Source organism: Schistocerca serialis, chromosome 6 (genome assembly GCF_023864345.2).
Source record: "Schistocerca serialis cubense isolate TAMUIC-IGC-003099 chromosome 6, iqSchSeri2.2, whole genome shotgun sequence".
NCBI classification, from domain to species: domain Eukaryota; kingdom Metazoa; phylum Arthropoda; class Insecta; order Orthoptera; family Acrididae; genus Schistocerca; species Schistocerca serialis.
In genome coordinates this window covers 109403935-109419657 of record NC_064643.1, presented here as the reverse complement: position 1 = coordinate 109419657, position 15723 = coordinate 109403935, and the positions used below count along the sequence as shown (strand labels likewise).

The window sequence follows — 15723 nt, the reverse complement described above, 5'->3', positions numbered from 1 at the left end:
GATAGTAGGTTTCTGACAGGCTTATTGGAAGGAAACAGCAAAACAGTCAATTTATTGACAGTAACGAAGTGCCAAAATTATCTAAAAATGATGAGGACACCACAAGACATAGGAGAACAGCTGTAGCAACAAGGCGTAGCTTTAGAACAAGAAGATGAAGAAGGAAAAGGGGGGGGAAGGTGGGAGGGAAGAGAGGGAGATGACGAGGATCATGATGTTTGGTTTGTGAGGCGGTCAACTGCGTGGTCATAAGTGTCCCTACAAAGCCCTAATTTTTACACAGCCCAAATTTTTTTACACAGCCCAAATTTTTTTACACAGCCCAAATTTTTTTACACAGTCCAACCTAGTGACTGTCACGAATGATGGTGACGATGATGAAATGATGAGGACAACACAAACAGCCAGTCTCCAGGTAGAAAAAATCCCAACCCGGCTGGGAATCGAACCCGGGACCCCATGATCCAGAGGTAGCAACGCTAACTACTAGACCATGAGTTGCGGACATGATGACTGACAGTTCTAAGAGGCATCTGCAATTACATAATCTAGGTAATGAGATAGGGGTAATAAACCATGCTTTTATTTTATGAGACCAAGTTGAAGAATTCTTGATATGGCACAAAGATGGCTTTCAGTTAACTTTTTACGTTGTATGTTGTCCTAAGATGTGCTATAATATGAGGCATGTTGCTTGCTTAAATGTGTCGATAGCTTTTTTTATGACATTATTGTATTTCATTCCAATGTGTGGCTTGGTGGATCAGTGACAAAGTGCCAGTAATGGATCCAACGGTGTCGTGTTTGAACTCCATTCAGTAGTAGGACTTTTATCTGACATTTCTCATCTCTCTCACCTCTGGCAATGTTTGTTAATATGAACAATGTGGGGTTGCACCAAGATTCACAGTCCAAGTTAGATTGTACATCACATAATAACTGGCTAGGTAAGTCAGTTCAAAGGAAGCCAACAGCACACTACCACTAATAGGAGAATGCCTAGCACAGCCTGGTGTTCACCATGCTTTATGTTCACTGTTGTAAAGTAAGAGATTCCACTCCTTACTTCACCCTCTTACGGGTCAATTTTATTTTTATTTCTAAAGTAGCCTATATTCTTCATTGAGGTCCATGCAAGCTCTGTACTAAATTTAATTGAAGTCAGTGCAGCAGTTTAGTTCTGAAAATGTAACTGATAGTTATTTTCACTTTTATAATATTAGGGTGGATTTACGGTTTATCATAACAAATTCAATCAAAATTTTTGAAGGTTTATGAGATTGTTCAAATTATTGCCGAGTACAGGCATATGCTACTTCTGATGTCATACGTATCGCAGAAAAAAAGTATGGTACATTTTACACAGATAAATACAATAAAGCTTTGTTCAAGGTGGATGCTACATATGTTGAGTTCTGATCAAGAATAAATGCAAAAATAAATTTCCCAGCCATGTTGTGAATGTTTTGAAGAGTAATCTATTTCACCTGCCATGACACATTAAAGAGAATGTTTTCAGGGTATCTTTCATCCGGCTGGCTTGCAAGGGATAAAGCATAAGTGGTGAATAATTTGGTAGTCTTCTGGATTAACGGGATGAGAAAAATGAATGACAAGAAAACTACTTTTTACCAAGACAATGTAGTTGCTTGCAAAGGCACTTTTAGCATGGTAAAACTGAGGAGCGTGAAGCACGTACTTAACACACTGAAGCACCAAAGAATCTGGTATAGGCATGCATATTCAAATACAGAGATATGTAAACAGGTAGAATACGACACTGCAGTTGGCAATGCCTATATAAGACAACAAGTGTCTGGTGAAGTAGTTAGATTGGTTACAGCTGCAACAATGGCAGGTTATCAAGACCTGAGTGAGTTTGAATGTGGTGTTATAGTTGGTGCAGCATCTCCTAAGTAGCGATGAAGTGGGAATTTTTTCGCATGGCCATTTCACGAATGTACTGTGAATACCAAGAATCTGGTTAAACATCAAATCTCCAACATTGCTGTGGCAGAAAAAAGATCCTGCAAGAACGGGACCAGTGACGACTGAAGAGAATCATTCAGCGTGACAGAAGTGCAACCCTTTTGCAAATTGCTGCAGATTTCTATGCTGGGCCATCAACAAGTGTCAGCTTGCAAACCATTCAATGAAACAGCAATGATATGTTCTTTCGGTGTCGAAGGCCCACTCGTGTATCCTGATAACTGCACAATTCAAAGCTTTACACCTTGCCTGGGCCTGTCAACACCGACATTGGACTGTTGATGACTGGAAACATGTTGCCTGGTTGGACGAGTCTCATTTCAAATTGTATCGAGTGGACGGACTTGTACGGACATGGAGACAACCTTACGAAACCATGGACCCTGCATGTCAGTAGAGGACTATTCAAGCTGGTGGAGGCTCTGTAATGATGTGGGACCCCTGATTTGTCTAGATATGACTGACATGTGACAAGTACTTAAGAATCCTGTTTGATCACCTGCATCCATTCACGTCTATTGTGCATGCCGACGGACTTGGGAAATTCCAGCAGGACAGTGCGACACCCCATACATTCAGAATTGCTATAGAGTGGCTCCTGGAACACTCTTCTGAGTTTAAACACTTGCGCAGGCCACCAAACTCCCCACACAAGAACATTATTGAGCATATCTGGGATGCCTTGCAACGTGTTGTTCAGAAGAGATCTCCACCCCCTCCTACTCTTATGGATTTATGGACAGCCCTGCAGGATTCATGAAGGAACCTATGTGCTGGGAAAATATCAGAAGGGACTACATGCAGGCCACCCACTACAAGACCAGGTGCAAAGTAATGTTCAGAAATAGCTCTCAGAGCATTCCACGATCAATGTGAGGGTGAGCCAATGAGACAGTTTCACGTGCATTACTTAACTGTGTCCTTAAAAAAAAAAAAATAAAAAAAAAATCACCAGGGAATGGATCAGATCTTTACCAGTGAACATTGGATTGAGGATGCAGATCGAAGCAGACAACCCAAGCTTATGCTGAGAACCTGTCGTTCCTGGCAAAGAATACGCAAGCAGCTTTAATGCAACTCCAAGCATTGCATTTAATAGCAAAAAACAAGAAGTCTACTGATCAACACTGGAAAACCTAATAATTACCAACATTAAAGATGCCTTGGTTCTCATGTAGTGCTGACTGTCAATTAGGAAACAGAGTCAGAACTACATGAGAGCCAAGGACATTGGGGACTATATCTCAGTGAATTAGTAGCTCTCACACAACAAAAAATTTAATGAGGTAGGGCAACTACACTTGTAGAAAAAGGTACGGATCAAAACATCTATTGCATAAAGCCACACAGACACTATAAAACATTAGTTAGCCCATCAGGCCTCTGTGCTGCAGAGTGCCTCTCCTTAATCAAGAAGATCCCAACAAGAGTTCTCGAATTACAGAAAAGGAAATTCCTGCAGAAGACAGTGGAACCAAGAATCCTATCAGATGGGAGATGACAGTACAAATCTAATTGTGAACTCTACTAAGACCAAGAAAATCTCACTGATGGCACCAGAAAAAGATTTTCTATGGCCATGTGTACAGAATGGACTTTCATAGACTGTCCTGTTAATCTTCAACATAGCCATAAGAGTAAAGTCACTGGAACCCTGCAGATCAAGCAAACAGATTATGACGATGATGATGATGATGTGTTTAAAGGGACTAAACTACTGGGTCATCAGTTTCTCCATTTTTGAGAGAAGTGTATAAAAAAGGTAAAAAGCAAAAAAAGTGGGGACTTTGCTCCTCCAAATATACAAGCAAGTCAAAGAGCTCGAAAAAGGGCATGGCATTTGTTGTTGTATGATAGGTAAAAGAAAACAGAGATAATCCAGGCAGCATCTTGCGCAAGAGGGTCTAAAGGCAAAATAAGGCTACGGGGAAAGTAATCTGCGGTTGCATGGGGGTATCTGCCACAGGTGGGACTCTCCCACCCACAACCACCCCTAACATTCACATGTGGATGAGTATTATAATTTAGCGTAAAATCAACTCTGCTTTAGGAAATGCAATATTTTGGTAGTGGCTGTCTCGTCATCCGCAAGCATCTGAGGTAGCGAGGCAGGAAAGCTGAGAGCATTCCACAGATTGGCCAGCAGGGCACACTCAACAAAGCATGTGCTATCATCAGTAGACTACCATAGCTGCAGCGAGGAGGATCCTCTCGACGCAGAAGGAAATCCTGGGTGAATCTTGTGTGGCCAATACATAGGTGGCACAACAGTAGCATCCTTCCAAGAGGCCTGGAAAGATGTATGCCACACCTTAGTGGACCCTTCACTTGCTCTCAGCTAGTTTTGAGTCATAGTAGGCTGACATTCCAGTTCTCAGGGCCTCAAAATATTGCGTCAAAGTTGTTATTGTAAGTTGGTGCCTGGTATTCGGATGTCAAATTGATCTCCTGTAAATGTGTCTATAGCTGGGCGGTTGGCGAGTTCCTTTCCTGGAATGCCTACGTGACTCAGTGTCCTGATGAAGGTCACTGTCTTACCAGGGCTGTAGAGGTCAACCAGTACATCCTGGATGTTGATGACCAAAATATTTTTGGTACAGCACAGGGATATGCAACAAGTGGAAATGCTACAGCTCAGAAAGCTCTCGTGGTGAGGGATTTGACGTATTGCAAAGCTTGAGATAAGGCAACCAACTCTGCAGTGTACACACTACAGGCACTAGGCAGAGTGTGCTTCTCATATCCCCTTGCATACACAGAAGCGTAACCAACCCTGTCGCTGACTTTAAATCTGTCCATGTAGATGCATACTGAATTATAATTATCATGGAGGATCAAATGAAACAGGTGATGGAGAAGGGTACGGGCCACAGAAGAGGTCCATCCATGTGACAGGACAGGGTACAGACTACCAGACCATGGTGGGGCAGTTGAGAGTGAGCTCTAGGAACACAGACTAAAGGGTGCTGTTGGAGGTCCTTCAGTAGAGTGTCGAGTCGCATCCCAGCTGGTCAATCCAGTTCTGAGTGATGTGCAAACAGTCTGAACTGATGGTTGTGAAAGAGTTGAGTGACATGGGTGAGTAAGCATCTGACATATTGTGATTGCATAATTTGCCACGAGCTGCTGTCATCTAACCCGCAGCAGTGAGATACCGGTCTCCACCAAGAGACTGTATGGAAGGTCCCCATTGCCAGCTGCACACCAGTGTGGTGAAATGGCAAGCTCAGTACAGATGGTGCTGCTGACCCATAGGCAACACATCTGTAGTCCAAGCAGGATAAAAACGGTGCTTTGTATAAATCTCACAAGAACTACGTGGTCTGTGCCCCATGAGGAGTTACTAAGAAAAAAGAGAGCATTTAGATTCTTCATGCAAGTTGTCTTGAGTTTGTGGCAGCCAAATTAGCTAGATATCAAATAAAATACCTAAGAATTGAAATGTTTCAACAACTTCAAGTAACTGATCACCAATATAAATTCCTGGGTGCAGGTTCACAGTCCGGAGTCGGCAAAAATGCACAACTCAAATGCAGGAGAAAACTGATAGTCGTGATTCACGGCCCAGTGAAGTACTCTCCAGACAGTCCCCTGAACTCGGCACTCAGTGACTCTGAGACATAGTACGGGCAAAGATCATCCACACACAGTGACAGAGAGACTGTGGGGACCATTGCATTTAAAAACCATTGATGGCGATAGTGAACAGCATTACACTCAAAATTGATCCCTAAGGGACTCCAGTTTCCTGTACATATTGTTTGCTGAGAGTCAAACCCATCTGGTTCCAAAAAAGCCAGATAGATACAAAATTCTGGATAAAAATGGGTGAACTGCCATGGAAACCACACTCGTACAGTGTAGACAGGATACAATGTCACCAGGTGGTATCGTATGCCATCTGCAGGCCAAAGAACACAGCAATCGCATTTTGACACTGTGCGAAAGCATTGTGCACTGCAGATTCCAGATGAACCACATGATTTTTGTTGGACTGGAATGCCCGAAAGCCATTTTGGAATTGTGATACATGCCCTCTGGCTTCAAGGCATCAGCAAAAACGGCAGTTGACCATTTGTTTGAATAGCTTACTCAGCCCATTTGTCAGAGAGATTGACCGGTAGTTAGTTAAAATATGTGGCTCCTTTCACAACAGGACAGGAATAATAATATTTTTCTGCCACTGGGAGGCAAATTCTCCTTCCCAACAAATACGTTTTAAAACCTGAGGATATATTTTATGCTGTCAACACGATGTTTGAGCATTTGGTTGTGAATTTTGTAGGGTCTAGGGGGCCATATCTCAACATGCTGCCAAATCACTGTGTAGCTACCATTCACTAAACAGTGGTGTTGTGTTATAGAGCGGTGTGTGTGTGTGTGTGTGTGTGTGTGTGTGTGTGTGTGTGTGTGTGTGGATAGCAGGTGGCACTCAATAAGGTGTTTCCGGATCAGGAAATGAGGGTGGTAATTACTGCATTCGGACCCTTCCTTCAGCAAAGTGCACTACAAAACATTTGGCAGGTACCATGGGATTAGTGCAGGTGTTATCACTGACAAGGATGCCAGGAACCACCATGGCTGCAAATGTGGCAGAGTTTAGTCCACACTTGGGACGATGGTGTGTGGTATCGCATGGATGATATGTATTGCTCCCAACACTCCTGCTTCCCTTTCTTTATTAAAAACTGCAACTTTGCCCAGAGTCTCTTGAACACTTAAATTATCCATAGAGGGATGGCACTTGTGTCATTGAAGTGCCGTGCAAAATTTCCTGATAGCTGTGGCTAAATCTTCAGACCACCATGGCATTGGCGATTGTCGGGATAAGCCAGAAGAGTGGTGTATCACTGCTGCTGCAGCATGAATAATAGTATCAATAGTATCCTGTTCCACTCCACTGATATCCGTTGCCTGACTGGCTGCAAAAGTGGCTGTAGAGTAGAAAGCTGCCCAGTCAGCTTCCTGAAATGAACAACCTGGAGCATGTTCCAGATGTCTGAGTGGAGGGGGAGAGAATAATAGGAAAATGGTCACTGTCACAAAGAATGCCGTGGGTGCACCATCGAATCAGGGTTAAAATAGTCAGGCTGCAAACTGTGAGACCAATAGCTGAGTATGTTCTGTGGGCTGCACTGAAATTTGTTGGTGCTCCAGTGTAGAGTAGGCTGACATCCAATTCCGAAAAGAGGTGTTCTAGTATTTGGCCTCTGTAAGACATAGTATTGTCATCCCACACAGGATTATGGTCATTTAAGCCTCCAGTAAGAAGGGGGGATGTAGCTGTTCCATTAACACTAACCACTCATGATATTGGGTACTTCCATATGGCGGGGGGGGGGCGGAGGGGGGGGGGGGATGAACATTACATACTGTCATCCAGACTGATAGGTAGTCACCAACGGCAATGGCCTATAGTGCAGTGGTAGGGGCACCTGCTCACTGGAAGTATCAGAGCGTATGCGGGTACAGATCCCACCAGAGTATCTCTCAACATTCAGTTGATAGGTACAGTAGGGTTCAAAGTCTTTCAGAGCAGGGAGGTGTGTTGCTGTAAACCATGTCATGCTATGCCAATTACAGAGAAAGTAACAATTAAATGGCAGGGTTTGGGCAGATCGCAATAGCAGCAATTACAGTTCCACTGAGGGTGCACTGGAGTCAGGTCTAACAATGTGGCGAATGGAAAAGGTGGGTTACCAGGTTGTTGTCCACCTGACTGTGTGATCCGCTGTCAATGTGCATAGGCTCTACCTCTGCAGGTATGGGGAGCAGTACAGTCAAAGTCTCAGAAAGCAGTTTATCTTTCTATTTTTCCTTCTTATCCTAGTGAGACTTCGATTTCTGTGAAAATTTCCCAATTTTATCTTGTGGGCATGAAGAGGATTGTACTTTTCTTCGACCCACAGCCTGTGGCTGCTTGTGCTTGTCCTTGTCCTGAGAGGGAGGGGGGGGGGGCACCTTGAAAGGTGTCCTCATTCCTGATGACACCAGAGGACGACTAGGCATCTCTGGCCACACCAATTGTGTGAGAATTATTGGTGCTATATGTGTAGGGGGTGAGGGAGCTGACGTTTCCTCCTCCAACTGTATGGCAGCCCTGGAATACGACCAGGGCCAGGAGGTGTTGTGCGAGACCTTGTCATTGCATGAGCTGTGGACTGACACAGCAGCCACAAAATTTGAGACCATATTAGTTGGATGAAGGCTTTCAAACTTTTTCTTTACACCTTCATACGACAGGCAGTCAAGTTTCTTATACTCTTGAATTTTCTTATCCCTCTTGAACATTGAGTGTTGTGGTGAATGAGGAGGGTGTGATTCTGGACAGCTGACACACTGAGGGATTTGGTCACAAGGCTGCCCTCGTGGGACCCATGTCCACATGCCCTACAGATAACCTGATAAGAACAGCGGGAGGATATGTGTCCGAGCCTTCGGCAGTTAAAACATTTCATTGGAGGAGGAAAGTAAGGCCTGACATGTCACCTATAAATCATGACCTTAACCTTCTCAGGTAAAATGTTGCCTTTGAAGGCTAGGATAAAAGCTCCGGTGTCCACTATTATTCTTGGGTCTCTCTTCGATGTGGTGAACAAAATGGACTCCATGCTGTGCAAGATTAGTCTGCAGCTCTTCTTCAGTTTGTAGCATTGTCCCGACAGAAGACAACGTCTTGAATTCTATTGAGCTTGTTATGAGGAGAAATGTTGACTGGTATATCTTCTATCGTGACACAAGCCTGAAGTGCCCATGACTGGTTGGTGTGCAAAGTTTGGATCAGCAAAGATCCATTTCTCAACTTCTCTATTGCAGCAACCTCCCCAAACTGATCTGCAATATTTTCAACAAAAAACAGTGGCTTTGTTGCAATGAAAGCTCCACTGTCAGTCTGAGGACAAACCAAGGACATGGCAAATTGTCCACTTCTATTTCTCCTTACATGACTCTCGTCTTGAGACATGGTCACAGGCAGAAAAGCCTTACGACTGCATACCTCTGCACTAAAAGCACTGTTCCTGACAGTTGATATGGCTGCGTTGGCACGGCTACTGTTAAGTTTGATCTGTTTCACTGCAGATCATCTGCCCTGATACCACTAACACCGATCAGAGGCTCTCCCTGTGGGCACCACTTCGTCAAGGCAAAGGTCACCTGGCATAAAAGTCTGGTACCCCGAAATGGATAGGTAACTACTCCTTGGCTGACATGGGAAGTTACAGCTCTGGCTTCGGCAATGTGGTCCCTATGTTGTCAGGTGACTACCACTGAGGGTGTTCTTCCCCAAATGGCCTGCACTTCTGCAAAAATTGAAAAGTGGAGGTCAATCCTAAAATGGGAACCAGAATTTAAGAAGCCAAAACTGGAGAGGAAAAAAGCATTAAAAAAGTGGAAAGAGTGAAAAATTTCATAATTCCAAAGAACAGTCAATATACTAGGTAAAAATGTGACCAAATAAATAACTTCTACTAGTCACCTCTTACGACATTTAAGGAATGGCCGTGCATCTATTCTAGCCCCTGACGCCGTATGCGGGTCAAACAAATAGAGAAAGACCTTGCAGAACTTCACTGTATGCAAGATGTAATAAATAACAGGGGTGAGTACTGATCAGTTATTGAAAGCAAACCCTTTCTCACATTCCTTACAGAAGTTAACAACAAGACCAGGAAATGGTATGAGGAATGCAAGCTAGAGTTCAACAGGAAAATTAAGGATTGCTGGGCTAACAGAAAAGATCAAGGTAGAAACAAGAAAACAGCTACTAAACTTCACTGAGAGCACCAGAAGAGGTGGACAAAAGAAGCAGAGCTAGAACACAAGCACTGTGGGGTCCACAGGTGGCCCAAACAAGTTTAAAAAATATTACAGCCTGCACTACCAGTCTGAGAACATTTTGCTTGCCCCTTTACTAGTTACTGCAAGGTTACAAGCATATCTAGTTAATTCCTGCTTCCAATTTCATATGATATACTCTCAAGTGCTAAGTGCTATGGGAAGGACTTGTCTGACACTGAATGAGTGACAGTTGTCAAAATGGATGAGCTGTTCATAATAAGTTCAACTGATGTAACAAACACCCTGAAAAGTAATGTGCTGAGGTTAGAACAGCACACAGTTCAAACATTTCAGACCTACAAATACAAATTCGTGACAATATGCATTCAATATTAACCCATATAAAGACTCATTATTTATATAGATGGGATGTAAATGTCATGAGATTTTATCACCTTCAAAAAAACATTGCAACTGGCAGTGTTGTCAAGAACAAATCCTTTTATAGCCATAATTGAGATGTTTTTTTAAGTGCTTCACAGAACTGTATTAACACTTTAAAATAGTAAGGATGACTAACTGCAGTATTTTGGGCGATAAATTAACTTTCTGTCAAAACACCAAATAAATATTGTCTTCATATCATTTTACCGCCTTTTTCCATTCATAATTCGTGGTGATGAAGAAGAATGCTCTAAGTTTTTGGCCAAAGCAAATTGGGAGTTTCCACAGCTAATTTCCCTAGCATTAAACAGAATTTTACATTAGCCTGTTGTTCTATAATGTCTGCAACTGGAAAATTACCAAGCATGTGGAAAAATGTGTACAGAAACAATGACTACACCTGACTAACTTATTCTGATGGAAGACTATATCTATATCGATACTCCGCAAGCCACCATACAGTGCATGGTGCAGTTATTTCCTTTCCTGTACCACTTGCAAATAGAGCAAGGGAAAAATGACAAGCTATATGCCTCTGTATGAGCCCTAATTTCTAGTATATTCATGGCCCATAGGCACAGTGTATGTTGGCAGCAGTAGAATCATTTGGCAGTCAACTTCAGATGACAGTTTTCTGAAGTTTCTGAGTAGAGTTCCTCGAAAAGAATGTTGCATTTCCTCCAGGGACCCCCATTTGAGTTCCCGAAGAATCTCTGTAACACTTGCATGTAGTCCGAACCAATCACTAACAAATCTAGCAGCCCACCTCTGAACTGCTTCGATGTCTTCCTTTAATCTGACCTGGTACGGATCCCAAACACTTGAGTAGTACTCAAGAACATGTTGCACTACTGTCCTATATGCGGTCTCCTTTACAGATGAACCACACTTTTCTAAAATTCTCCAATAAACTGAAGCTGACCATTTAACTCTCCTACCACAGTCCTCACATGCATATTCCATTTCATATCGCTTTGCAATGTCACACCCAGATAGTAAATGACTTGACTGTGTCAAGCAGGAGACTAGTAATATTGTATCCGGACATTACAGGTTTGTTCTTCCTACTCATCCGCATTAACTTACATTTTTATACTGTTAGAGTTAGCTGCAATTCATCACACCAACTGGAAATTTTGTCTGTTGTTGTCTTGTATCGTCCTACAGTCACTCAACTTTGACACCTTACTGCCCAACCTGACTGCCAACACATTCATGTATACAGAGAACAACAGTGGCCCTATCACACTTCCCTGGGGCACTCCTGATGATACCCTTATCAATTAATAGTCAGCTGATCAAAAACAATTTGCAATAAAGGTACCTGGTTGGTGAATTTATCACTTTAGTTGCTCTGTCTGCAAGTAATGACCATGTAACTTTTAGGAACCTCTCTCTATATTAATACAATTCATATTAATGCCTCTTTCTTGCTATTTCTATGATTAATGTTGTGAAATTATCAGGAGTCTACAAAGCTGCTGGTGTTCACATAATTTATGCTGACCAGAAAGAAGCTACACACAGAAATGTATATAGGGCATCCCCAGAAGGAAAGGTCAGTGTTTAGAGATATGAATGAATACTCAGAGGGGGGCGGGGGGAGGGGGAATTGGCTGTAGAATGCATACCATAAGAGCTATGAGTACCTGTTCAGTAGGAGACATGTATTTCACAGTAGCGAAGTATTTCACAGTAGCAAAGATAAACAAGTGCTCATAGCTATTAAGGTATACACTTTAGAGCTCATATTTTTTGTTTTTGTCTTTATGACCACCTCTCAAAATATGAAAAGCAAAGAGCCTGCAGAAGATGAGATTTATTTCACAGTATCAAAGATGAAGTGCTCATAGCTCTCAAGGTATGCATTTTAGAGCCCATGTTTGCTGTATTTTCTTGGCTTTGAGTGTTCCTGTCACATCCCTTAATATTGACCATTTCTCCTGGGACACCCTGTATGTTATCCGTTGGTGGGTAACAATACGTAAAGGCACTGTTTTTTTCCCCCTTCCAATGGGCTATAAACTGGCCAACTTTTTATGACACTTGAGACATACCTGTAGTACCTCGTCTGTTGCTTGTGCATGTGTAATCAAGATATTAATCATAGCAGCAAAATCAACCCTAGAAGGATCATGCTTGATGCTTCGTAAAAATTCTCCTAGCGCTGTATCACACCTGGTAAAAAGGAGAAATAACAAAAATAAAAACAATGTTAGGATGAATATTAATCAGCATTGTAAAATATAAATTAGAGAAAATGCACCGCATAGTTACAAAAGCTTTTGGATGTCGATACTAATGTATACAGAACTGCAGTATAGCATAAAGGAACATTCCAGTTTTTGTAAATATATCTGCATAATTAAGAATCCGGGATGAAATAACGCTATGAAATGGATGGATTGCTACTCATCACATAGAGGCGGCTTTGAATGACAGGCACATTTCATTTCATGGTACATTTTAATGTAGACTTAGCTATTGGACCATTCTCCTTCAGATATAGAAAATACATGCACACACATGGCCACAACCTTTATTAGTCCCCGTTCCCATCTTCCTCTGTCTCCTTCCCTATTTCCGCTCCAGCCTCCCACACATCTTTCACCTTCTGTCCCCCCAGTCCACTTTCATAGTCCCCCCCCCCCCCTCCTCCTCCTCCCCTCCACTAAGTATTAAGTATATCCTCCTGATGATGCACCTGGCAGATCACCATATCATCACTGCCACATCTCTGCATACATCCACAGACAGTGCTACGGCATCTTTCTAACCCCCACCTGCCACTTCTACATCTACATTTACCCCAGTCAAGATTGCTGCTCACCGCAGTTGGGAATAGTGCCCTGAGGTGACAGCTGTCATGTGTGCAACAGCTTAGTCTACACTCTCTCTCTCTCTCTCTCTCTCTCTCTCTCTCTCTCTCTCTCTGTCTGTGTGTGTGTGTGTGTGTGTGTGTGTGTGTGTGTGTGATTTCAGAAGAAAATTTCAAAAAGTTGACTTTTTCTATTTTCAGTAACTAAGGTCTTACTGTGGGGTATCTCACCATTTAATAAAAATTGTTTGCTACACAGAAGCATGTAATAAGGATAATATGTAGTGCCCACTCTACAGTCTCTTGTAGGTAGTTCTTTGAACACTTGGACATACTGGTAACAGCCTCACAATACATCCACTCCCATACGGAGACTGACAAAATTATTCACAGTTCAAAAACAAGTTAAATTCATGAATATAATACTAGAAGCAGTAATTTTACACAACACCCATTACTCAGCATTGTGTGGCACAGAAAAAAGTTAAATACTCAGTCACAAAAATCCTTTACCACCTTCCCAGTGATACAAAGAATTTAACAGGTAATAAAATTAAAATTCAAGCACAAACTGATATCATACAGAGAGAGATTTGACAAAAGCAAGTATAAATCACTGTAAAAACAGGAAGTGTGTTTAAGATAGTCGTGTGGATAGTTTGCAAGGTGGGGAGATTCCATGCCAAATTAACGCAATTTTAAATTAATTTTCACTCAAAATCTCAGATTATGATGAAACTTTTCACAGAAGTATTTACACGTAGATAATACAGCAATGTGAAGTTGTCAAAAATTGCAAAATGCCCCAGTGCCATCATTTAAAAATTGCTGCAGCAACTCTCCTAATTAAGCTAAATTGATGGAACAAGTGCCATTTTGCAGCATTTTTTACGAAGTGATACACAACACAACATCGGTCCAAGATGAAAACTTTTTTTGAAAATTTTAATTTATAATCTAACAAAAAGAGCATATCCAAAATTTTTCAAAAGATTGTATATAACACTTCACATTATTGTTAACTAAGTCCCTATGCACAAAAGTGGGACTGTCATGGGTTCACACCTTTTTAAAAATTAGAAAATACTTAAAATTATGTTTTTGTAAAGCTTGTACATTTATGCAAAAATTACCCATCAATAAGTTTTTGTTTTTCAGAGATTTATTTGTAATATGTTTAAGATGAACTAGTGACTATGATGAGTGATTATTTTATTAGAACTATTAAAAATATAAGTTTTTTAATACAGTTGTAATCTGATAGCATTAATTATTAAATGTTTTGAGTATGTGTAAGAAATAAAAATTGGGATTACAAAAGCTAATTGTTTATTACAACTATTCATGATAGAAAATGCTAAGCTCAGTATGTAGATAATGGGGAATTGGCTTCTTACAAACACTGTGTGGCAAAAGTGCTGTGCAACCCAGCGTAAATTCATTGTGTTATGGGAAAATAGTTCTTGCCTAGGAAGTGCCCCAATACAAAGAACACTACAAATGCATTTGGTAATACTATGGTCAAAAATATCACTTTTTGACAGTGGGTTTCAGTAGACAGAGTAACTTAGAAACAACGTAGAATATCATCGGAGTTCATTGAATTATTTTCTGAAAAGCTGACCACAGTGATACTCCATGGTTTTCTAGCTAAGCAGCAAAGCTCTTTTGTAAGTAAAGTCACGGAAAATTTGAATGAGAGTGAATATTTTGTTACATGTGACTTCTCTGGGAACTATAGTTTCATGATCCGAGATGAGACCCAGAGTTTTCATTGGTCACGTGACTACTCCCTGGTAGTGTATTACAAAGGAGGGAGTAAAAGAGAGCATATGAGCTATGTCATACTTTCTAACTGTCTAGAGCATAAAGACATAGCAGGCTATTGTTTTCAAAGAAAGCTAATTCAGTTTTAAAAAAAATCTGAATTTCTGACTGATGTACAGAAGATATAAAACTTTTCAGATGGATGTGCAGCCCAGTACAAGAATAAAAAGAATTTTTTAAACTTATGTTTCCAAAACAAATGTTCTGGCACGTAAACAGAATGGCATTTTTTTTGCCTCTGCTCATGGAAAAGAAACTTACGATCTTGTTGGTGGCACTGTTAAGAGGTTAGCAATAAATGCAAGTCTGCAGAGACTGTATGATAACCAAAGTCTTACTCTACAAGAAATTTTTGATTGGGCTGTTAAAAATATTACATCTGTACACACTGAATTTTCGACACAAGAGGAATACATTCAAACTGAAAGATTCCTACAAGAGCACCTTACTCAAGCTGTTGTCATCAACAGGATGCAGAGGTTACAAGCCTTTATACTGATAGCATATCGTACATCAAAAATATTTGTACAAAAAAAATGAAATGATCGTATGGCATTGTTGGCTGGGATTCCCAATTCGGGGGAGTTCGGCCACCAGATTGCAAGTCCTTTTTAGTTGATGCTACATCGGCGACTTGCGAGCCAGTGATGATGAAAATGATGATGATGGACACACAACACCCAGTCCCTTGCCAGGAATCGAACCCAGGCCCCCTGCATGGTAGGAAGTAATGCTACCGCTACGCTACGGAGGCGGACCATATTTGTACAGACTTTTGCAGCTGGGGGGAGGGGGGGGGGGGGGGTAGAAAACAAAACAAACTGGCTTTGAGAGAAATGGTGGTTAGGTTATGTTCTACGTTTTAA

General features: G+C 41.5%; 1 protein-coding gene across 1 annotated transcript in view; it reads right to left on the bottom strand.

Annotated features, from left to right (window-relative positions):
- LOC126483641 (protein VAC14 homolog) overlaps positions 1 to 15723 on the bottom strand; it is a 120186-nt gene that overhangs the window by 61048 nt on the left and 43415 nt on the right. The window contains exon 5 of the mRNA XM_050106698.1: positions 12270 to 12390. Within this exon, the coding sequence (XP_049962655.1) occupies positions 12270 to 12390 (121 nt within the window). The remainder of the gene's footprint in view (positions 1 to 12269; positions 12391 to 15723) is intronic.